The sequence below is a fragment of the Oryza brachyantha genome, chromosome 10, assembly GCF_000231095.2.
Source record: "Oryza brachyantha chromosome 10, ObraRS2, whole genome shotgun sequence".
NCBI classification, from domain to species: Eukaryota; Viridiplantae; Streptophyta; class Magnoliopsida; order Poales; family Poaceae; genus Oryza; species Oryza brachyantha.
This window is the reverse complement of record NC_023172.2, coordinates 14,193,866-14,217,700: the sequence shown is the minus strand read 5'-3', so window position 1 is coordinate 14,217,700 and position 23,835 is coordinate 14,193,866. Positions and strand designations below refer to the sequence as shown.

Below are 23,835 nucleotides of genomic sequence, written 5' to 3'. Positions count from 1 at the left end.
GTCAAAGTATGTGGAAAGAATGACAAGGTTCGAGGCAGTCGCCGCTGCTCAGTCTTACAGAAGAGTAGGGAGGAGGCCATTAGGGCAAGCTAGGAAGCCGGTGCGTGTGTGCGGGAAAGATATCAATGACGTCATATACGAGTGGCTTGCATATTGCGTGTGGGGATTTTTGGGTTGGGGAAAGAGAAGAAGAAAATTGTAATATTGCACCTCTGGACCAATTAACTGTTATGTATTTTTAGGTGACCGAAAAATAGCTGGCTACCATAAACATTTATATTTTTCTTTTTAGGTGGCAGCTCCTGCGATAATAAGCGTAAGTTTTTTGTCCACGAAATTTAAAGGTTAGGTATATAATAGTGTGAGCTAAAATTTTATAGATTTTAAAGCTAAAAACTTTTAAGGATCAAGTGGGTTTTATGAAAGGACACACAAATCTTAGCCCATTAACACCCCTCCTCCTTTTGTGCCACGTATAATACTTGAATATTTCTTTAAAATTTATGTACTCTTATCTACTAGGACTGTATTATTTGATTGTGTGAATGAGCCGTGTGGTGTGATAGGATAACGTTGTCAGATCGGGAGAAAAATGTATTCATGCTATGTCGGACATGCTATAGGGGTCCTGTACCAAATGCTGTTATTGTCGAAGTTGATTGTGAAAGAAACATAAAGTGTGTGGCTTATGTGTAAATGGGCTTTTAGGGCTTGTTTGTTTCTTTGCCATCTGTTTGGTTTGGTATCCAAGAGTATTCCACATGTGCTTCAAAATGGGTCAAACCCAAAAATTGGCAATGACAAAGCCTTGGTTATCAACGAAACAAGCTACAAATGTTCTGGCAACACCAATATTTTCTTTTGGGACTTTTAGCATGGGATGCGTATGCCAACGAAATACGGAAAACAGTAAGAGCACCTGAAAATTACTTCGATTTTGTTCTACTTAATTAATCTCCGCTAATAAAGATATAAATGTTTATATTAAAGATATAAATGTTTATATTTGTGGAGGGCGGAATTAATGTATGCAGTTTCACTTTAAGACGATGATGAGGTGATTGTTTGCTATTTTTTATGGAAAAAACTAAACGAAATATTTACAAACGAAAAATAATATGTGTATAAAATTTCTATACAAGGTTGAAAAAATGAAGTATGATGAAAAAATTTAAAATTAGCTAATTTAAGACTAAAAATTTATAAATTTTGATTTATAAATATAGAAAAGATGAGTATGGATAGCTTTTAGTCTCCTGTTCATCGTGTGGCACAGCAGTTGCCTTTTATTACGCGAAGCGTCATTTGTGACCCGGCCTGCATGTCTCTGTTGGTGCAGACTTGAGTGCATCAACGCCATTTTGAGATTTAAAGGGTTAGGTGGCCAGTACTTTGCACTTCGTTTTCAAAATATAAGCTGTTTTTTGGAGCTTTACACGGTTATTAAGGAATCATGTCAAATTAAGATTAAGGTTGGTTTTTTATTTTTATAATAGCTATTTAATAGTATAAACGGTAAAATTACATAATAAAGTAAAAATATCTATTTTAGAAATATGAGATAATGAATGTTGTATATTTTTTTTCAAAATATTTTGTTCAACATTTCGGAAAGAGTGAGGACAGAAGACAAAAGGAAAACCTAAGTATATAAAAGTGATATATAAAGGTAGGTAAAAATAATTAAATAAGGGATAATTATAATATGTTTAGGTAAAAAGAAGTTATATTCTGAGATGAATTTTAAACGACAGAAAGGGAACATTAAATTTTCTGGACACAATCCACTTCTAGTCAGATTTGCCGTGCTTCTGTTAAATCAGACTGATCCTTTCTCCATTATATTTCCAGTACAACGACGTGCATTAACACATGTTAAGAGGTCAAATCGAAAAATTGTGGCCCGATATTTCATCGGACCAACCCGTACTCATCTTAGAATTGTATATTTTCCGTCGATAACTTTTACTCGTATGTTTAAATACTTTATCTTATTCAATCTCTCTTATACCAGTATGAAAAAAAAATTTCTTAAAATTTACTTAATTATAAAATAAAACGTAGCAAAATAAATGATAATCACGTAGTTTTTTTTAATAATACGAGTATTCAAACCTAGGTATAAATATCGACGCCAATGTAAAAAGTCGGAGGGAGTACTAAACCCTGGGATTTTCCCTATTGCCAAAATAGTTTGTACAGTTGAAAAAAAATAGAGAGCTTGTACAATTGCTTACGTAGTGATCTTTCGATTTTCTGAAGAAAATTGATCAATACTGGAGCTTTTCGCTTTGCAATGCACGGAGCATACATTTGCAGTTATTCACATAATCATTATGCTAATTACTAACTAACGATATTGGCAATGGATAATTAAGTTTTTCGTTATTTTTTCATTACCCATGCTACTACCCGCACAATTTTACCTGGAAGCTGGAATAGGTGATTTGAATTTGGCATACTACTCTTAGGTTTTGTTTTTATTTATACATTTATATTTTATATACAATAGATATTAAAATAGAATTGGATTTAAGGCAACTTCGATCTTTTGTTTCCGACAAGGTACTTTTCTGTATGTATATATTGTTTTATCTATCGCACTGTTATAATTTGGTCCACTATGGTCCAACGATATACATTTCATTTTTTGTCGTTTCTTAAGCAAACTTATATTTAATTTACCACATGAACTGTTGCTGGATTTGGTGGGAAGAAGTTAAAATGAAATTGGTTGTGCTCCTACGTTGGTTTCATTCAGTTTCAAAAGTATTGGAAACGATGCACCATCTGTTTCATGATTATGTAGGTGAAACTGATTTTATCTCTCTCCTCATAAATCTCACGCCATGCCATCGTTTTTGCTGATACAACAATATATTTATTAAAAATGAAACCAACGTTATGAGTAGCCTAAGCCTGCGTAGTTAAGCTGGATCGGTTCATGCTCTTTCCAGCAGAGTTGGAGTTGTGGCTATATAAAGTCCCAAAACGTGTGGCCTATCCTGTACAGTCGCAGAGATAACATTATCACACAAGACCTCATCTCAGTAGCCATTTGAGAGAGAGGAAAGGAAGAGAGAAGGCCAAACAATGGCGGGCAAGGACGACGACGTGAAGGTGCTCGGCGTGGTGGTGAGCCCGTTCGCGATCCGCGTACGCATCGCGCTCGGCATCAAAAGCGTGAGCTACGAGTACGTCGAGGAGGACCTCTTCAACAAGAGCGAGCTCCTCCTCAGCTCCAACCCGGTGCACAAGAAGATCCCCGTGCTCATCCACAACGGCAGGCCGGTCTGCGAGTCGTCGGTTATCGTGCAGTACATCGACGAGGTCTGGGCCGCCGCGGCGCCGTCCATCCTCCCGGCCGATCCCCATGACCGCGCCGTCGCTCGCTTCTGGGCCGCCTACGTCGACGACAAGGTGTGTGCACTGTGCAGTGCACTGTGTGTACTTCGATCCCGTTCGATCATCTTGCGTCGTATAATACCTTTGCTTGCCTTGCCTGCAGATGTTCCCCGGTATGTTTGGCGTTCTGATGGCGGCGACGGAGGAGGAGAGGGCGGCGAAGGCCAACGAGGCGCTGGCGGCGATGGCGCAGCTGGAGAAGGCCTTCGCCGAGTGCGCCGGCGGCGGGAAGGCCTTCTTCGGCGGCGACTCCATCGGGTACGTCGACCTCGCGCTCGGGAGCAACCTGCACTGGTTCGAGGCGCTCCGCAGGATGTTCGGCGTCGCGCTGCTCGACGCCGGCAAGACCCCGCTCCTGGCCGCCTGGGCGAAGCGGTTCGTGGAAGCCGAGGCGGCCAAGGGGGTGGTGCCGGACGCCGGCGAGACGGTGGAGTTCGCCAAGAAGCTCCAGGCTCGTACAGCTGCTTGATTCCACCGCCGCTGCCGAGTGGAAAAATTCGTCTGGGATGGGGCCAAATGGGTTCATGGTAATGCAGATAAAACCGAGTGCCGTTTTAAGTCTTGTTTAGTTCATTTGTGGGGGCTATTATCTGAAGTCTGAACATGTATGCGTGTGCTTATGCTGTCTGGTACATCGATCATTTGCAGATATATACTACAGTGCTAGTGTTGTTGTGTTATTTGCTATTTTATTCCTCCACTCTCCTGTGCATATACACGTTATGGTAATTTTATCATCTTTCAAAAGTTATCTCAAGATGATATATTTTTCAGTGCAAAACTTCAATAACTCTGTATAAATGTATCAAAATTTTATAATAAAACTATAATACCTCGAGCTATCTTCAAGCATTTCAAAGGGTCATCTGTCCTGTTTGTGCGCAGCACATTTCCTGCATGTTCTGATTCATAAACAGAGTAACACACAGCCGTCGATTCTGCGGCGAAGGTGATAGCAACCTATCCACTATGAACGCCGGACGGTGCCGTCGTTCACCCGACGGACCTTTTTTTTTAAAGCAATTTTAGGTGATACTAAATTTTACTTAGAAAATAGTGATATCTCATGGCACCTCTTTAAAAATAGAAAAAATTCTCATTTTTTTAGAGTTTTATCTGGCCCCTATGTAATCATTTTTTTTATTTATGGAGATTTAAACTAAAGACCTTAAATACTACTCAGGTCACTGCAGCCACTAAACTACGTGCTCTTTCACCCGACACGGCCATACATCCATGTTAATAAAGCCATATTAATGCAACGGAAAAAAGATGAAAAATTAAATTTACGGGTATACCTTCTAAGCTTATAAATAGTGTGTTTCGTACCAAAAGCGATCGTATGAAAGTTCGTCGTTTGACCTTTCAAAATTAAGAATTTCTGATTTGTAGTAATTAAGTTAGTCGTCCATACCATAGCTATAAAAATTCAGATAATTATTTGGATAATGGTGGTGTTTGAGATAGGTAAGACTGAAGGATTAAGAGATTATCTAATTATTTAGATAATCGTTTTCTTCAAGTCGCTTCCTTCGTATCTATGAGCCTATTTGAAGAGTTTCTCACTGGGAGAAGCTGCTTCTGCCAGAAGCTGTCTCAAACGGTTCACAGCTTGTCAACAGATTCTGGAAAATGAATTAGGAATCCAGAAGCTGGGTTTAGGAGCTTTTCCAGATTCTCAGAAGCTGGCTACGAAGCAGCTGCTTCTCATAATCTAAAACTCCCCAAACAGACCCAATATTTTACTCCAAATCAGTTTCTCCTCCGATGATGCACGCTTTTCCGTGCAGAGGCTATGGAGACTCCAGCAGGGGTGACTGTGGAACGACGTATTTGTAAACGAAAAAATAATTTACGAATAAAATTTTTATATATGTATTCATAATAATGTAAAAGTAAAGGCGGAAAAATAAACTCAGATAAAAGACTCCAAAACAATTATTAATTTAACATTAAAAGTAAAAAGGTTTAACTTATAAATATATAAAAAAAAGATGCGTGATGCCAACTGCATCGATGTCATCGCTGCAAAATCCGATCAACGTGGCGGCGACAAGCCCGGACATATCCCAGGGCTGCGCGGATGGACTCCACGATAGCCGGCCTGGCTCTACGCAGCACGGATGTGTAGATCGATGTGGTGCGCCGGAGCTTGGGCCAACTTGGATCGATTCACGTATAAGTTTTTTGTTCTCTCCACATCATTATGGTCTGATCAAATCTCTTCCCTTTTCACCGCATCTTTCCCTTATACTTATGTTTACTAACTAAAATTTAATTTTAATTTTAAATTTAAAGTTAATTTTTAAGGTTTTTTTTATCATAGTTTATTTTTCACTCTAACCGTTAGATCATTAAAAAACATATATAAAAATTTTATTCACAAATATACTAAATCATCCCTTATGTTTTTTTTCTCTGTAGACCATACTCTCTCCCACAAGGCAACCCTGTCTCCTGCAGAACACGGTGACACCCTGCAAGACCACGTCGAGTCTCCACCGTGGCATCCTAGTCTACCTAGGAATGGAGACCTGAGGCCACATGTCCGAGGCTACGTGTTAGGCATGGCCTTAAAAACTTCGAAAGTGGGTTAGAGAACTTCTAAATCTATAATTGTAAACGAACACATCCATTTCTGTGTGGGGAAACGATAATCCACGTAGATAATCAACTGACACGTCACGTTCTGGGCCACTTTACAAGCTGGGAAATCAGCTGGGCTGCGAGCCCGTTATTTTGCCCCTAGTGGGCCGTGCTTTGCAAATCTAGCGGATGAGTACCACAAGCGATGAAGGCCCACGTCAATTTCCGGCGACCTCGGCGGCGGCGCTCATCGCCGCGTGAAACTCGCAGAGCCGCTCGACGCTGGGTATCGCCTCCTTGGTGGCGTCCAGCGCGGCGAACCGCGCGGCCCACGCGGCCAGGAGCGGCGTGCGCGCGCCGTCGAGGAAGCTGACGCCGGACAACGCCTCCGTCGCCTTGAGCCACCCCAGGAACCCGCCGAGCGCCACGTCCACGTACCCCGCGCTGTCGCCGCCGAAGAAGGCCGCGGCCGCCTCCTCCTCCTCCTTCTTCCCCTTGGAGGAGCACGCCTTCATGGCTTCCTCCAAGGTCTCCAGAGCGTCGAACACCTTCTCCGCCGCCTCGGCCTTCTCCTCCTCTTTGGCTTCTCCCATTGCTCGGAACCTCGAAGCAAACTGCATCTCATCGCACACTTCCATGATCACAAGCTGCACGAGAATTTCCATTGGAAATTTGCACTACGACACGCAAAAACCACCTCGTCGTCGATGTAGGCGGCCCAGAAGCGAGCGACGGCGCGTTCGTAGGGGTCGGAGGGGAGGAGGCGGGCGGCGCCGGCGAACGCCTCGTCGAGGTACTGCACGATGATCTGCGACTCGCAGACGGGCTTGCCGGCGTGGATGAGCACGGGCACCTTCTTGTGGACGGGGTTGGAGACGACGAGCAGCTCGCTCTTGTCCCTGATGTCCTGCTCGACGTACTCGTAGCTCAGGGCCTTGAGGCTGAGCGCGAGCCTCACCCGGATCACGTACGGGCTCATCCATGTGCCCAGCAGCTTGAGCTCGTGGCACCTCGCCATTTTTGCTCGTATGCTCGACGCAGGGTGATTTCTCGAATGGTTTTGAGGGTTGCAGCAATGTATCAGGTATGTATAACGCACGGCGAAAAAGCCGAGAGGTCAATGGCATAGAGCAATATCACGTCCTTCGCTAAAACCTAAGCACAGCGATGGTTACTATGCGCTTGCCAATGTTCGGTGTCCGTATATCCCAATGATCTCTGGTTCCATTTTAATTTCATACATGCATGTCTGTCCTGGTGACTGGATGATGGCATGATGCTGTTGTGCTGTACAGTACTTCTCATTATCACTTCTCACGTTGTTCCATATATTGGAACGAAATTTCTGTATTTTCGGAAATTATATTCTATCAGCTGTTTTTTTTTAATTTTGCAAAATTAATTCAAATTTAACCAAAGTTGGTTCAGAATTCAGTTTTTTTGGCATGCTTCAGGCATATGTTTATTTTTTTATTCAAGAATAACACGAGGAATGCACGCGCTTCGTTTCCTTAAGAGGACATGGATATTTATTGGTAATAAGAAAACACACTGTACATAAAGAAACACACACAGACATGTACACTAGCCGCAACTTGCACAATATTCAGTCGTGCAGAAAACAGTACGTGATTGCATCTGATGCACAGCAGCCGAAGGACAAGCAACAAGCAGTTGACTTAAAAGTACGTTTGCTCATGGCAGAGCCGTCGGTGATCAGGTCAGTTGGTGGCTGCATTCGCGGCATCGCTCTCGGCCTGCCTCATCTTGGCGTACGCGAGCAGCCGGTCGAACTCTGGCATGGACGCCCTCGCGGCGTCCAGCGCGGTGAAGCGCTCCGCCCACGCCATCAGGAGCGGCGTCTTGGCCGGGTCGAAGATGCTGATGCCGGACAGCGCCGCCGACGCGCGCATCCACCCGACCTGGCAGCCGAGCGCGATGTCAATGATCCCGACGGCGTCGCCGCCGAAGAATGGCCTCCCCTTGGAGCACTCCTCGAACGCGTTCTCCAGCGTCGCCGCCGCCACGGTCATCTGCTTCAGCCCCTCCGCCTTCTCCTCCATCGTCTTGCTCCTGAACACCTGGAACCATGGCGCCACTAGCTGCATATGCGGAAACCACATTGACATCAGCTAGACCATTTCACGTACGCAAGCTCAAGATCGATCGACAGGACACGCATCGTACGGGAGAATCTCACCTTGTTGTCGATGTAGTTGACCCAGAAGCGAGCGATGGCGCGTTCGTAGGGGTCGGCGGGGACGACGGCCGGGCCGACGCCCGCGAAGGCCTCCTCGATGTACTCGACGATGACCATGGACTCGCAGAGTGGCTTGCCGTTGTGGAAGAGCACAGGGACCTTCTTGTGCATGGGGTTGCTCTTCAGGAGGAGCTCGCTCTTGTTCTTGAGGTCCTCCTCGATGTTCTCGTAGCTCAGGCCCTTGAGATGGAGCACGAACATCACTCTGGAAGCGAACGGGCTGAACCATGTGGCCAGAAGCTTCAGCTCATCTGCTCCCCCGGCCATCTCGACCGATCGATCAGTTGCAGGTTTGCAGCAAATCAATGTTGCTTAGATATTTGAACCTGTGCGGCTGTGTTTGTAGCTTGTGTTCTCGATGTTGATGATCACGACGAATGGAGAGGTATATATAGTTGGATATGGATGCATCGAGGAAGACATCACTAGTGAAGCAATTTTATGGTATTTACGTAGGTACTATGAAGTACTAAAATTTTAGTGTAAAATTTAGTATCTTCTAGTATCGTACTAGGTACCAAGAGGTACATTCTCAAGGACTATAAAATTTCGTTTAATAGTGTGATATGTTCGACAATAAGACTGTTAAAATATATAATGTGTTTCTCTAATTGATCCCGATACGATAAGTATAGCTGCAATTCTATTGATTACTTAATTTATTTGATTACTTAATTTGTACTTTCTTCGTATAATTTTATATAATGACGTTGAACCATTCGTCTTATTAAAAAAATTATGTAATTATTGATTATTTTGTTATAATATAATTTATTATTATAAGAACTTAAGTATGCCTTATCTTATTGCATACTTGGATATAAATTTTGAATAAGACGAACGATCAAATATAAATTCAAAAGTCAATGGTATCATATAAAAAAAAATATGAAGGGAGTATATGTATATTCTTCCCGATTTGCTGCAGTCCGTTTATTCAATTGAATATGGCACATGTGCTTGAGCTACACAGAATCCACTAATCTGGTCATAACCACCCTGCACGTCCTTTTCGATGAATCTGTTTATTTTCCCTTAACCGCTGTTCAACTGCACCGGAGGATTATGGGACTCGACCGAAATGTCCGAATTTCACCCATTTCGGTGAGCTCCTTCACTCCTATTTCATATGTATTTGGTTCACGTTTGATAAAATTTATCAAGTGTGATAAATAAAACCAAAATTGACCATCCGAAGACCAAATTAATCTATTTTGGTGTTGTCTGATATATTTTTTTATAATCAGATCATATAACCGACAAGTTTTTTTATTATCCTTAAAAAATTAACTTGATGTCTCACATTTTTCAGTATAAAATATCTTAAGTTACAATATATCATAAGGAACCAAAATTCTATATTAAAATTTTAAGATTTGCTTAAGTGCAACAAAAAATATTCATTTCTTTGTTTTAAACCCCTTATTTGGATACGATACGTATATCTGGCAATTATATTCATTTCTTTGTTTATGTAATCTTCCCGATTTGCAACAATTAATATCCGTTTAATCAATTGAATCTCGAAGAACATGTGCTTGAGCTGTGCCAAATCCACTAATGAGCTAGTCATAATCTCACTGCGCGTCCGGCGTGGTGAAGCCGGTAGATCGGCTGAATGTGCGCTTGTCACGTGGGTGCCTCTCCCAGCCTCCCAGACCGAGCGAACACGCTTAATTGTTCATGATAATTCATCGACCATAGGCACAAAAGAGCGTCCCCCAAGAGGATGAAACTATTTATTTCTCATAATAAAACACATTCTCCAGTCATACGTGCAACAGTAGTGCATGAGCCGTGTGATTGCACAACAACGAAGAACGGGCAAAACCCCGTTTTTTTTTCTTTCTTTGAACGTGAACTCGTTGTTTATTCATCGCAGCGCAGTAGAGCGAGCCAGCCAGCCGTCGGTATTCAGTAATCATTTGCTGGCATTCGCGGCATCGGTCTCGGTCTGCCTCATCTTGGCGTACGCGAGCAGCCTGCCGGACTCCGGCATGGACGCCTTCGCGGCGTCCAGCGCGGTGAAGCGCTCCGCCCACGCCAGCAGGAGCGGCATCTTGGCCGGGTCGAAGAGCTTGATGCCGGACAGCGCCTCCGACGCGCGCAGCCACCCGAGCTGGCTTCCGAGCGCGACGTCGACGATCCCGACGGCGTCGCCGCCGAAGAAGGGCTTCCCCTTGGAGCACTCCTTGAAGGCCTCCTCCAGGACCGCCGCCGCCACGAACATCTGCTTCAGCCCTTCCGCCTTCTCCTCCTTCGTCTTGCCCCTGAACACCTGGAACCACGGCGCCACTAGCTGCAAAGCACAGCCATATGCATAGATCATTTTTCACACTCTTAATTGACATCCATGCCCGGGCCGGACACGAACCGTGGAAAAGCATTTCTCACCTTGTTGTCGATGTAGTTGACCCAGAAGCGAGCGACGGCGCGTTCGTAGGGGTCTGCGGGGACGACGGCCGGCCCGACGCCGGCGAAGGCCTCCTCGATGTACTCGACGATGACCATGGACTCGCAGAGCGGCTTGCCGTTGTGGAAGAGCACGGGGACCTTCTTGTGCACGGGGTTGCTCTTCAGGAGGAGCTCGCTCTTGTTCTTGAGGTCCTCCTCGATGTTCTCGTAGCTCAGGCCCTTGAGATGGAGCACGAACTTCACTCTGGAAGCGAACGGGCTGAACCATGTGGCCAGAAGCTTCAGCCCATCTCCTCCTCCCGCCATCGATCTCGATTCAACCAGCTCGATCGGCAGTTCCAGCTACTCGATCGATTGTGTTTGCAGGTTGGTGTTCTTGATCGATCACGACGAGTGGATCACAGGTATATATATGGTTGGACACGGATGCATCAAAGTCCGAATCAGTGACACTGATTCACTGTTCGACGAGAAGACTTCATGATGTTCACCGGTGCACGATTCATCGAAAGTGAGGAAACCGCAGGCGGAAGTCGCCGGTTCATGCGCTCATGGCGGCGGCGCCTGACAACCGATCAAATAGTATTCAAATCCCGCGAGCAAGTGACCGCTGAAATCACGTCGTCCGGCGGTAAAAGCGGTGAGGCGGAATGGATTCAAACGGTAATTTGTTCCAAGTCCGCACGCAGGTTGCGTGGAATCCTTCTAACCAAACTGGAAATCAGATGAACAAGACAAGAGTAGTCAAATGCTTCTCTGCAGTCAACAACCGGGTGCCTTTCCGTTTCAAGTCAAACATGCCGAGCTGGCATGGTGCGATCTAGGCCCAGACGTTGGAAATGGGACGGCATGTTGTGCGATTTTGGCCCAATCTTAAGCAGCCCAATGCGTAAGAACAACTCTTGGCCCAACTGAATGATTTTGGGCTGTTAAATCTCATTTTTGACATAAGCACCAACCGTTAGATTTTTGTACTAATAATTCGGGCAATTAGGATGGACGTTATGCGTTCATTCTTCTTTTAGCATGTATAAAGTTTATACTCCCTCCGTATTTTTTTATACGACACCGTTGACTTTTAAATGTACGTTTGACCATTCGTCTTATTCAAAATTTATATCTAAATATACAAAATTATAAAGCATATTTAAAGTTCGTATAATAATAAATCATATCATAACAAAATAATTAATAATTATATAATTTTTTTAATAAGACAAAAGATCAAATATGAACCTAAAAGTCAACGACGTCATATAAAAAAATATGAAGGGGTACATTGAAAACTCTGTATACGAAAAGTATTAATATAAATATTTGTAAGATGGTATAATTATAGATAGAATGATGCATGGGACATATATAATTTTTCTTTTTTTGGCAATGTCATGCCTAAAGTTTTATACATGGAAAATATCAATACCGATATTTCTATATAGAAAATTCATGTGTATAAATATTATATGTGTAACATCCCAGCCCAAGACTTAATAGGATTTGACAGATACTCATACCAACAAGTTATAACTTCTTTTCCGGAAGCTTATCTTAAGGGAACTCTAAGGTTACGCGTGCTTGGCCTGGAGCAATCTTGGGATGGGTGACCGACAAGTCATTCTCGGGTGTGCATGAGTGAGGACAAAGTGCGCAGAAAAGACATGTATTGGTTGTGTGTGATGGGTGACCGACCGGGAAGTTATTCTCGGGTGTGCATGAGTGAGAACAAAGTGCGCAGAAAAGACATGTATTGGTTGTGTGTGAGGTAAGTCTTGAACCGACCGGAATTGCGCAGAAAGAGATGTGTTGGTTGTGTGAGGTAAGTCTTGATGTCCTAGAGCACGGGCCCGACCTAGGGAGGTTCCTAGGGTCGGGGCGTGACAGAATGGTATCAGAGCTGACCCTCGCGGTACCGGTTCCTAGGGTCGGGGCGTGACAGAATGGTATCAGAGCCGACCTTCGCGGTTTCACGGGCGCATGGGCGCAGGCATGTTGCGCATGGCGCGTGAGCCCTGCGGGGACACGACAAGGCACATGGGCTGGACCTGGACACACGGACGTGGCCAAGAGGGGAACGTTCCTGGTTGTTTGCCCAAGTGTGGGTATGTTGGACCGACGGGGACGTCGGGTCCTTTGAGGGTGGGTGTATGTAACATCACAGCCCAAGACTTAATAGGATTTGACAGATACTCATACCAACAAGTTACAACTTCTTTTCCGGAAGTTTATCTCAAGGGAACTCCAAGGTTAAACGTGCTTGGCCTGGAACAATCTTGGGATGGGTGACTGACCACGGGAAGTTATTCTCGGGTGTGCATGAGTGAGGATAAAGTGCGCAGAAAAGACTGGTGTAAGAGTGCCTAGGGGGTTCCTAGGGTTGGAGTGAGGACAAAGTGCGCAGAAAAGATATGTGTAAGTGCCTAGGGGGTTCTTAGGGTCGGGGCGTGACAATATGTATAAAGTTTATGTGCATAATTACACCTTGGCATTGTCTTATTTATACACACATATATATATAATGAGCAAAAAATTATATATATACATATATATATATACACACACATATACACACATATATATAGTTAATACCAAATATTTCTACACATACATAAAATGTTCTATGTGTACAATTTATATGTATAAATAATAAAATTTGTCTTTATATTTTTCTATGTTGCTAACTGAATGTTAGATTATATATGAGCCTTGCTACGCAACATGATACTTTCACGTGGACACAGGGTATGTGGAGGGTCGCGTCACGTAATTACATTTTGCCCTTTTGCATGAGGACTTTTTTAGCATTCTTAACAAATATCTTAAGTTAAAAAAAACTTTTAGTATAAAATTATAATATCTTAAAATATTAAATTTTTATATTAAAAATATGGTAGTGTGAGGTATTTTTCGAGGACATTAAAATAGACCCTTTGCATGATACCCCTTGCTGTCACCTATGGATGGTCCCACATCTCCGACTAGGAATTGGGCACGTGTGTGAATCAACACATGCGATGGACAACTTGCACTTTGCAAGAAGCGAGTCCAAGTTGCCAGCACGACGTCAAAACGGAGATGTCCATTTTGACCGTTCAAGCCCATCTACCCTGCTCTCTGCAGAGTCCACCATTAGCCCGCTATTATTCCACAGAGACGATACCATGAGGAAACATATATACCTTTCAAACACACGATCATATCTTTGTCTCGAAATCATCCAGTAAATTAACCAGGAGAATTCCTGCTGGCGCGCGCTCATGCAGTTTCAGGGCTTTGGAGAAAAATAACGCAATTATTGGACTGTAAATCTGCTGGCCACTGGTCAATTACATGCTCGATCATGGTCGCCAAACTGAGGCATTTTGGCTTGCCTCGTCTTTCTCCATGGTAGTAAGAGCACCACCTCTGAAGTTGTGCACAACTTGGGAACAAGATACCAACAAGGGCATCATCACAATTTCCTACTACCACCGTCTCATAGTATAAACGATTTTGGCTAAATAGATGTATAGCTAAAATCCATAACATTTAAATTATTAATCCCTTCATTTCAGGTTATAATATATATTTGTTTTCCCTAAATTCAGGTTATATATACAACAATTTTACTATACTTAAGAAAATAGTACAAAAAATTACAAAATTTTGGTTACTCGAGGAACGGAATAAATGGAGTTACCAAATTTTACATTACAAAATAAAATACCTCCCATTATTTTCTAAAGAATAATAAAATTACTTATGTCCTTAAAAATATATCGAGATGTACCATAATTTTAGCAAAAGAATGGTACTTTATGGTACCTCCTCGAGGATAGAAAAAAACTTTTAAATTTTATATAAAAAATAATGGTATCTCGTAGTACCTATTTAGGGATGGGAAAAATGCTTCATTTCAAAGCAACGGACGCGTCTGCGTCTTGAAACGCCACCCGCAAGGGCCACCTCACTCCGGTGGTTCTGGCTGACGCCATGACCGCCATTGCTGTCACTGTCTCTGTCGCCGTTGTTTGCATCGCGGCCGTTGGGGTTTCACAACTGACATTTGCTCCCATCACCACCGAAGTTGCTACCGCCGTCGCAACCATGGAACAACGCAGAACCGCCGCAACCACGAGACCTTCCACTACCAGGGATCTTTGTTTCACAGAAATTTTATAGAAATTTCAAAGAAAATAGTTTAATTCCTCTAATTTTTTTTTAAAAATCATTTGAAACGAATAGGCCCGTAGACGTTGAGATGAGAGGATGGAAAGATGCCGAGTGGATGAGGCTTGAGACACAGGAAAGAATGGGAGAGGATGAGTGGATAAGGTAATGTGAGAGAGAAGTAAGTGGAGAAGCTCTGCTTAGGGCCGAGTTCCACGTAAGGGATATAATCCGAGTGTAAAATATAGTAATAGATTAATACATAATTAATTAATTATTAATTATAAAAAATATAAAATAATTAAAATATTTTTAAAGCAATTTTTATGTAGAAAATTTTATAAAAATACACCGTTTAAAAGTTTGAAAGTGTGCACATAAAAAACGAGAAAATCTGGTTAGAAAGGGATGAGAAAGAAAGCGGCCTAGGTGAGAGATTGTTAACCTTTCCAGCCAATTAAATGAGGTGGGATCCATTGTACTATAAAATTACACTCTTCATGAGACCAACATACCACATTCGACCAATATACCATGTTCGAAATACAGTTATATCGGAATTTGGAACGGAGGGAGTATATGATATTTTCAAGGTAGATGATAGTAAAATGAATGACTCATTAAATAAAGTATACTTAGGGGTGAATGGGTGATTAGATAAGATAAACAAGAATTTAAACGAGAAATGGTAGGTGGGAGTAGGAATTATTTCAGCAAAAAGCAAATAACGACCGCAGATACAATATTGAACGATCTTATCAACAGTAGTCGCCAGTACATTTCGTAACACTCGGATCGAATTTTTAAACATCTAAATAAAACATTAAATATAGATGAACAAAAAACTAATTACACGGTTATGTAAGAAATCTTGAGACGAATCTTTTGAGCCTAATTAATCCATAATTAGCCATAAATGCTACAGTAACCAACATGTGCTAATGACGGATTAATTAGGCTCAAAAGATTCGTCTCACGATTTCTAAACTAGCTGTAAAATTCGTTTTTCATTCGTGTCCGAAAAACCTTCCGACATCCGATCAAACGTTCGATGTGATGTTTTTACTAAAAAGTTTTAGCAACTAAACACCACCGGAACTACTCGGCGGTGGTTGCATTCCGTGCCCACACCATCTTGGTGTGCTCCAGCGCCCTCTCGACGTCCTGCAGCACCGCCTTGGCGGCGTCGAGCTCGCCGAACCGCTCCAACCACACCGCCAGGAGCGGCGTCCTGGCGGCGTCGAAGAGCTTGGCGCCGGTGATCACGTCGTTGGCGTGCACGAAGGAGACGGCCCCGCCCAGCACGACGTCGACGTACCCGACGCTGCCGCCGCCGAAGAAGCACCCCTTCCCCTTGGAGCACTCCTCCAGTCCTCCCTCCAGAGCTTCCGCCGCGACGAACATCTGCTTCATCCACACGGCCCTCTCCTCCTCCGTCTTGGCCCTGAACACCTTCTTCCATGACGTCAGTATCTGCACACACGTGCACACATCTCATGAAGTCATGATCACTCGTATAAGCGATCATATCATATCCCTTGCAGAACGTAATTAAATTCGTTTTCAGAGGAGAATTAACCTTGTCCTCGATGTAGGCGGCCCAGAAGCGAGCGACGGCGCGCTCGTGGGGATCGGCGGGGAGGAGGGATTCGCCGTCGCCGGAGAAGACCTCATCGATGTACTCCACGATGATCTGAGACTCGCAGATGGGCTTGCCGTTGTGGATGAGCACGGGCACCTTCTTGTGCACCGGGTTGGACTCCAGCAAGAGGTCGCTCTTGTTGCGGAGGTCCTCCTCGACGTAATCATAGGTGACGCTCTTGAGGTGGAGTGCCAGCTTCACTCTGGTTACGTAGGCGCTCGCCCAGCTTCCGAGCAGCTTCAGCTCGTTTTGTCCTGCCATTTTCGTGGACTAGCTGCGGGGTGCTGCTACTGCGTGCATCTGAGAGTTTCAGTTGAGTGCAAGTGCAGGTTTTAATTGACGTGTTCAGACTTCGGAACCAAGTTTCTCTTGTACTCTTGTGCACGGAAAAAAAGTACTGCCTTGACGACATGGAGGCCTTGACATGGACGGGAATCATCCAAATGATATATTTATATAAAAAAATAACTGTATATACTTGTTATTAGATATTTATAAGTTAAGACTGAAAAAACAACGTTAAAAAATTCAAAAGTAAATTCTAGATTTAATGTTTAAAATTTAAAATTTAATTTATAATCATAGGCATAAGCGAAAAGAGGCCAGTAGGATGGCTTGATTGGTTGTTTAGGTTGCAAGTTGCAACATATTCAGCTCGTCGCCTCTGGCCATCTCCTGTACCTCGGGTGGATACGATGTGCGTCACCGTGTGTTGGTGGCAGCGAGGTTAATTCTTACTGCTCTTCTATTAGACCGTGTTAGCCGTGCTCAGTTTATAAAATATTTTTTAAAAACATTATATTGAATTTATGATCACAAATTTAAAATATTAAACGTAGTCCAATTATAAAATAAATTTTAGATTCCGCTTGAAAATCACGAGACGAATCTTTTGAGTCTAATTAATCTGTCATTAGCACATGTTGGTTACTATAACACTTATGGCTAATTATGTATTAATTAAGCTTAAAAGATTCGTCTCACAATTTTTCCCATAACTGTATAATTAGTTTTAATGTTCATGTATACTTAGTGCTTTATTTAGATGTCCAAAGATTTGATGTGATATTGTTAGGAAAAGTTTTTGGAAACTAAACATGGCCTTATATATGTTGGTTTAGCCGGCGTTCAGTTTCCGAAAAATTGTTGGATGAGATGTAACATCTATGCGTATGATCATACATTTAAAGTATTAAACGTATTTTAATTACAAAACAAATTTCAGATTTCGCCTGGAAACCGCGAGACGAATCTTTTGAGTCTAATTAATCCGTCATTAGCACATGTTGGTTACTGTAGCACCAATGGCTAATCATGTACTAATTAGGCTTAGAAGATTAGTCTCACGATTTTTCTCCATAACTGTGTAATTAGTTTTAATGTTCATATATATTTAATGCTTCATTTACATGTCCAACGATTCGATGTGATGTTTTTGGAAAAGATTCAGGAAACTAAACATGGCCTTAATTTCATTCCGACGATTGTGATAGGAGAAAGAGGTGATGCACTAATCTTATAGAGTCAAATCCATCACAAGATTCAAAATAAAAACATAACAAACTATTTTTTGAGCCGCCTGCAGAAATAATTTGTGCCCTAGTGTCAGAGATAGACTAAATATACTTACTTTCTCTATCTCAAAATAAATTTATTTTTGGTATTTAGATATGATGTTTAACTCTTTATCTTATTTAAATTTTTTTACAATTAATATACTTATTATTATAAGAAGATAAAATATGAATAATAATTTATATATAACTATTTTTATATTTTTATAATTTTTTAAATAAGATGGATAGTCAAACACTGGATACAGAAAAAATATATTTTTTTGTGACGTAGGCAGTATGTGTGATAAAGCGTGCGCTGTTCAGTGTAGAGGTTGGGTTTGTGACTCACAAGTGATGTGAAGAGAGAACGGATAGCAATATATTGGGGTTGTTTACATGGAGGTAAACTTTTTAGTCTCATGTCACATCGGATATTTAGACACTAATTTGAATTATTAAACATAGACTAATAAAAAAACTAATTTCATAAATAAGTGATAATCCGCGAGACGAATTTTTTAAGCCTAATTAATCCATAATTAAAGCATGTTTGCTGTAGCATTACACAGGCTAATTATGGATTAATTAGGTTCAATAGATTCGTCTCACGAATTAGCCCAAAATTATGGATGAGTTTTATTAACACCACCTTAGGATGCCATCGTCCATGATAGGCTACCTCATAGCTACCTTGTGCTGATTTTCCCTATAGAAAAAGTTCGCTTGCGGTTTCCTTCGATTTGTTCGATTCCGAGAACAGGTGCAAGGTGAGTCGTCATATCTCGGAAGCATAAGCATCTGATTTTTCTTGTGTGCAATGCTATCCAGTGGAAAATACTCCCTCCATAATTAAATATATGACGTTGATTAGTTTAAAATTAAACTAACCAACGTCATATAAAAAAATGGGATGGAGTAACATCAAGGGACGCAATTGGGCTGAAAATTTAGCAGAAACTTATTATTCCTCCCAGGAAAAGGAAACTCACTGCGATAGAAATGGATGCATCAGAAGTTCAGAACTACACGACGCTTAACAAGAAGACCGCACCAATTAATTTCGCAATTTTAGGTACTCCATTCACCCCAAAATAAATGAAGTATAAGTAGGAGTGAGAGGGTGATTAGACAAGATAAACATGAATTTAAATGTGAGAGAGTCGGAGGGAGTAGGAATTACTTCAGCAATCTGGAATTAACGACAATAGATATAATATTGAACGATGCTATCAACAGTAGTCGTCAGCACATTTCGTGACACCGAGTCAGTGACTACTTGCCCCGGTGACTGCATTCCGTGCCTGCACCATCTTGGTGTGCTCCACCGCCCTCTCGACGTCCTGCAGCACCGCCTTGGCGGCGTCGAGCTCGCCGAACCGCTCCAACCACGCCGCCAGGAGCGGCGTCCTGGCGGCGTCGAAGAGCTTGGCGCCGGTGATCACGTCGTTGGCGTGCACGAAGGAGACGGCACCGCCCAGCACGACGTCGACGTACCCGACGCTGTCGCCGCCGAAGAAGCAGCCCTTCCCCTTGGAGCACTCCTTCAGTCCCCCCTCCAGAGCGTCCGCCGCGACGAACATCTGCTTCATCCACACGGCCCTCTCCTCCTCCGTCTTGGCCCTGAACACCTTCTCCCATGGCGCCACTAGCTGCACATGTACACGAGCGCACATGTCATGAGTCATATAACTATGGAAGTGTTCGTTTGGAGATGTCCAACGCGAAAAACACGTTAATAGAGTAGTACATGATTAATTAATTATTAACTATAAAATAATTAGAAAATAGATTAATCTGAATTTTTAAAGCAGCTTTTTTTAGAAAATTTTTCACAAAAAATATATCGTTTATCAGTTCAGGATGCGCGGGCGTGAAAAACGAGAGAATATGAGGTTATTAGGAGAGAATCTGAGGTTATAAGTGATCGTATCCCTTCGTGCACGTAAAATTTGCTCATCAAGCAAAACAATATATTTACAAATGAAAAATAATTTATAAATGAAAGTTCTACATACATGTTGTTAGAGAAACCAAGTTTGAAAAATAAACTACGTTGAAAAAAACCAAATCGACCTCAAATTAAAGATTAGAAATTCAACTTTAGGTATATAAACATAAGCATATATAAGAAAAAAAATAAGGGTGAAATTTGTTTCGGGAGAGAATTAACCTTGTCCTCGATGTAGGCGGCCCAGAAGCGGGCCACGGCGCGCTCGTGGGGATCGGCGGGGAGGAGGGATTCGCCGTCGCCGGAGAAGACCTCATCGATGTACTGCACGATGATCTGAGACTCGCAGATGGGCCTGCCGTTGTGGATGAGCACGGGCACCGTCTTGTGCACCGGGTTGGACTCCAGCAAGAGGTCGCTCTTGTTGCGGAGGTCCTCCTCGACGTAATCGTAGGTGACGCCCTTGAGGTGGAGTGCCAGCTTCACTCTGGTCACGTAGGCGCTCGCCCAGTTCCCGAGCAGCTTCTGCTCGTTTCGTCCTGCCATTTTCGTGGACCAGCTAGCTGCGGGGTGCTGCTACTGCCTGCATTTGAGGGGTTCAGTTGAGTGCAAGTCAGCAAGTGCAGGTTTTAATTGACGTATTCAGACTTTGGAACCAAGTGGGTGATTGTTCTTTAGGAAAAAAACAAATAACATATTTGGAAACGAAAAATAATTTTTTTAAAAAAACTATATATGGATTCTTAGCATATAAAAAGACTAAAAATGATAAAAAAACCCTAAAATTAAATCTAATTTTAAGGCTAAAAATTTAAATTTTAGCTTATAAGTATAAGTAAAAGAGAAACGAGGAAGGGTCCAAGTTTGTGTGTTGTGACCGGAAAAAGAAAGTACTCCCTTAGACATGGCTTGATCGGTTGCTTAGGTTGTAAGTTGCAACGTACGTAGAGATTTGACTATAGAGATTACGTCTGTCTTGGAGGAGAAGCACAGGCAGCCTCGTGCCAAATCTCAAGTTGATTGGTGCTACGACAGCATTTGCAGGTTTGACTTAAGAGAGATCAAGCCAGGAATTAGGCATTGTTTAGTTCCTAAAAAAATTTCCAAAAATCGATGGGTAGGTGCGGTAGAACAGAGAAGGCAGAGTTTGGCCAGTTCGAATCCTATGAATTGTGGATTTTCTGGGAGTGCTACCTAAGTACCTGAACAAACATTTTCTATAAAAAAATAATGTTAGGAAAATGCGCATATAAGTAGACATGATTGTTTTTTTAAAAACCATTGCGGAAAAACAAACCACGTGCATCAATTGTCTTGTGTATATAGTTCATGCATAGTCATGCCAATATTGTGACTTCTAATGTTTGTGTCATATATCGAGTGTCCCGGACTCAAGGCCTCTACTCCTCTTATATAGGTTGACGTGTAAGCTTACGTGGAATGTTATTTAGTTGGTTACAACTAAATCCTTCTATCTATAAAAAAAAGATATTCAAGATATTCATAATCCTTATTATTTATATCATAACGTTGTATTTCTTATTTCTTAGATTGCATGTTAAAATGATATATTTAGGATCCCAAGCCCACGGCTGCACCGACTCATATCAGTTCAGTTAGATCTGTCTCCTATAGTGATACCGGTATCCATATCCTCACACTTTGGATGACTAATACTTGGGTTTGCTTACTAAGGAGCATCTTTCGTCTTTGAGGCAGTACCAAGTAACAAGAGATATCAAATCACAGCGGTTGATTATGTTCGATCGGAGGACTCTGATTAATGGATATCTTTCTGTACCTCGAGAAATCCACACATGGTAATTTAGATTAGAAGGGTGGAAAAGAAATTTTGCATGCTGTCGTCGGAAGGGGTGGGCGCCTGTGATGGTGAGTGCTCAGCTCCCCGCAGCCTCGACGCCGTGCTTCCTGTGCCGGTCGCCGGCGGCGGCGTCTGCTACTGCACTATGAAGTGCGGCAGCATGCACTGCGGGTACAGGCTGGGTGGCCGCATCATCTCCCTCTGGCCGTTGCTGCTGCCCTGCCGTTGGTTGTCTCATCGGCGTCCGCCCAGATCGGCTGCAAAGATGGCCTCGTAGCGTACGTCGTCCTGCAGCTGACCGCCTCGTCTGTCTCAGCCGTGGCTTCCTTCTCCTCGTCGTCGTCGCAGGCGGCGCCGGCAAGAAACCAAGATACTCTAAAATCACTCATTAGAAGGTACCACTGTTTTCTACGTAAAATTTGGTATCTCTTAATACCTTACCTCTCTAAGGAGGTACTAAATTTTACTTTGAAAATAGTGGTACCTATTGATACCTTTTTAAAAATGACAAAATTGCTCTCGAAAAATATTATCACAGGATATCATTACAAATCATATGCCACGAGCTGCTGTTCTTTTATTTTTGCGGGAACGTGGATCCGGTTCTTGACTGGCTACCACCGCATCAGAGCATCACCAGCTAACAGAGACAAACTACAGAGGGGGAAAATGGCATTGAATAATCTGCAATCTGCAGATGATCTCATCACTTTTTCCTTGGAGCAATGGCCGCCCACGTCGCAATGCCGGCTGCAGCGGGTGGCGGCCGGCATCCTATTTTGGCAGGAACTGCTTCGAGTACTCGACCACCCTGTCGACGTCCTGCAGGACGGCCTTCGCGGCGTCGAGCTCGCCGAACCGCTCCAGCCACGCCGCCAGCCGCGGCGTCTTGGCCTCGTCGAAGAGCCTGCCGCCGGAGAGCCTGTCACCGGCGCGCACCCACGACACGAGGCCACCCAGCACGACGTCGACGTACCCGACGCCGTCGCCGCCGAAGAAGGCCTTCCCTTTCGAGCACTCCTCCAGTCCTCCCTCCAGCGCGTCCACCGCCGCGTGCGTCTGCCTCATGTACTCGGCCCTCTCCTCCTCCGTCTCCACCCTGTACACTTTCCCCCACGGCGCCGCCAGCTGCACCGGCCGCCGGGGAGCATTGCGTCGGTGAAAATACACGAGACACGACGATCGACGCAACTAGCTAGCGCATAAAACGTGGGTAAAATTACAATCTACGAGTACCTTGTCGTCGATGTAGGCGGCCCAGAAGCGAGCGACGGCGCGTTCGTAGGGGTCGGCGGGGAGGAGCAAGACGCCGGAGCCGGGGAAGGCCTCGTCGATGTACTGCACGATGATGCTCGACTCGCAGACGGGTCTGCCGCCGTGGATGAGCACCGGCACCGTCTTGTGCACCGGGTTGGAGCTGAGGAAGAGCTCGCTCTTGTTGCCGAGATCCTCCTCGACGTACTCGTAGCTCACGCCCTTGAGGTGGAGCGCGAGCTTCGCCCTGCTGACGTACGGGCTCGCCCACATCCCGAGCAGCTTCAGCTCGCCTGCTCCGGCCATCTTCTTCACCTCCGATCCGATCCGATCGATCGATATGGGCGTACTTGCTTCCTGTGTAGTGCTGTTAGATGTTCCGGTTGTGGGGATGTGGTTGACGCGGTCACGTGGAGGTTCAAGGCATCCAGCGTCATCCATGACGCTACCTGCCTTATGCCGAATTGCTGATTTTTTTTCCAACAAGAAAGATGCGTGTGCCCTTTGTCTTTGAATTTTTTCCGCACAATCTCGATGCAGGATTGCAGGATGAAAAAAAATTACTTGCTAGCAATATCTCCGAATTTCATAAAAACCATTGGTAAATCGGTATAAATCGATGAAATTAGACACATTTTGTCAAAAGTTTAAGATTCAGTTTGATATTTTGAACTTGACAGAAAAACCAAGCGGTTTGAGTTATCGAACCGGTCCGGAAGTCCAAATTCTATTTCCGTTGGGTTTGTAAGCCCAAGTATTTGAGTTTTCTTTAGCATGTATTTCCACATAAAATTATATTTT

At 43.4% G+C, this 23,835-nt stretch overlaps 4 protein-coding genes across 4 annotated transcripts; 1 reads left to right on the top strand and 3 right to left on the bottom strand.

Annotated features, from left to right (window-relative positions):
• The first annotated feature begins 3,002 nt into the window (after nucleotides 1–3,002).
• LOC102712013 (probable glutathione S-transferase GSTU6) lies at nucleotides 3,003–3,970 on the top strand. Its single transcript, XM_006661924.3, has 2 exons — nucleotides 3,003–3,420; nucleotides 3,509–3,970. The coding sequence occupies exons 1-2, from the start codon at nucleotides 3,094–3,096 to the stop codon at nucleotides 3,872–3,874; spliced, it is 693 nt and encodes a 230-aa protein (XP_006661987.1). The 5' UTR covers nucleotides 3,003–3,093; the 3' UTR covers nucleotides 3,875–3,970.
• Nucleotides 3,971–6,209: 2,239 nt separating this feature from the next.
• Nucleotides 6,210–8,518, bottom strand: LOC102710622. Its single transcript, XM_040528032.1, has 5 exons — nucleotides 8,192–8,518; nucleotides 7,728–8,093; nucleotides 7,233–7,336; nucleotides 6,686–7,040; nucleotides 6,210–6,605 (listed from the first exon to the last, which is right to left on the bottom strand). The coding sequence occupies exons 1-5, from the start codon at nucleotides 8,516–8,518 to the stop codon at nucleotides 6,210–6,212; spliced, it is 1,548 nt and encodes a 515-aa protein (XP_040383966.1).
• Nucleotides 8,519–9,963: 1,445 nt separating this feature from the next.
• LOC102699348 lies at nucleotides 9,964–16,808 on the bottom strand. Its single transcript, XM_040528031.1, has 5 exons — nucleotides 16,392–16,808; nucleotides 15,915–16,285; nucleotides 11,329–11,380; nucleotides 10,646–11,008; nucleotides 9,964–10,550 (listed from the first exon to the last, which is right to left on the bottom strand). The coding sequence occupies exons 1-5, from the start codon at nucleotides 16,713–16,715 to the stop codon at nucleotides 10,173–10,175; spliced, it is 1,488 nt and encodes a 495-aa protein (XP_040383965.1). The 5' UTR covers nucleotides 16,716–16,808; the 3' UTR covers nucleotides 9,964–10,172.
• A 2,182-nt stretch (nucleotides 16,809–18,990) lies between these two features.
• On the bottom strand, nucleotides 18,991–23,492 carry LOC102710054. The gene is made up of 4 exons (XM_040528030.1): nucleotides 23,017–23,492; nucleotides 22,558–22,908; nucleotides 20,181–20,534; nucleotides 18,991–19,659 (listed from the first exon to the last, which is right to left on the bottom strand). The coding sequence occupies exons 1-4, from the start codon at nucleotides 23,473–23,475 to the stop codon at nucleotides 19,276–19,278; spliced, it is 1,548 nt and encodes a 515-aa protein (XP_040383964.1). The 5' UTR covers nucleotides 23,476–23,492; the 3' UTR covers nucleotides 18,991–19,275.
• Between the last annotated feature and the right edge of the window lie 343 nt (nucleotides 23,493–23,835).

Excerpts from the sequence above, each read along its gene's own strand:
- LOC102712013 (XM_006661924.3), top strand. The coding sequence starts at position 3,094 with ATGGCGGGCAAGGACGACGACGTGAAGGTGCTCGGCGTGGTGGTGAGC. Across the intron at positions 3,421-3,508 it reads CCGCCTACGTCGACGACAAG|ATGTTCCCCGGTATGTTTGG; the intron begins GTGTGTGCACTG and ends CCTTGCCTGCAG.
- LOC102710622 (XM_040528032.1), bottom strand. The coding sequence starts at position 8,518 with ATGGCCGGGGGAGCAGATGAGCTGAAGCTTCTGGCCACATGGTTCAGC. Across the intron at positions 8,094-8,191 it reads TCAACTACATCGACAACAAG|CTAGTGGCGCCATGGTTCCA; the intron begins GTGAGATTCTCC and ends CCGCATATGCAG. Across the intron at positions 7,337-7,727 it reads CCGAGAGCGATGCCGCGAAT|AAATTTCGTTCCAATATATG; the intron begins GCAGCCACCAAC and ends CCGAAAATACAG.
- LOC102699348 (XM_040528031.1), bottom strand. The coding sequence starts at position 16,715 with ATGGCAGGACAAAACGAGCTGAAGCTGCTCGGAAGCTGGGCGAGCGCC. Across the intron at positions 11,381-15,914 it reads CGGAATGCAACCACCGCCGA|TTTGGTTAGAAGGATTCCAC; the intron begins GTAGTTCCGGTG and ends TCTGATTTCCAG. Across the intron at positions 10,551-10,645 it reads TCAACTACATCGACAACAAG|CTAGTGGCGCCGTGGTTCCA; the intron begins GTGAGAAATGCT and ends TGTGCTTTGCAG.
- LOC102710054 (XM_040528030.1), bottom strand. The coding sequence starts at position 23,475 with ATGGATGACGCTGGATGCCTTGAACCTCCACGTGACCGCGTCAACCAC. Across the intron at positions 20,535-22,557 it reads CGAAGCAGTTCCTGCCAAAA|CAGCACCCCGCAGCTAGCTG; the intron begins TAGGATGCCGGC and ends TGCAGGCAGTAG. Across the intron at positions 19,660-20,180 it reads CCGCCTACATCGAGGACAAG|CTAGTGGCGCCATGGGAGAA; the intron begins GTTAATTCTCTC and ends GTACATGTGCAG.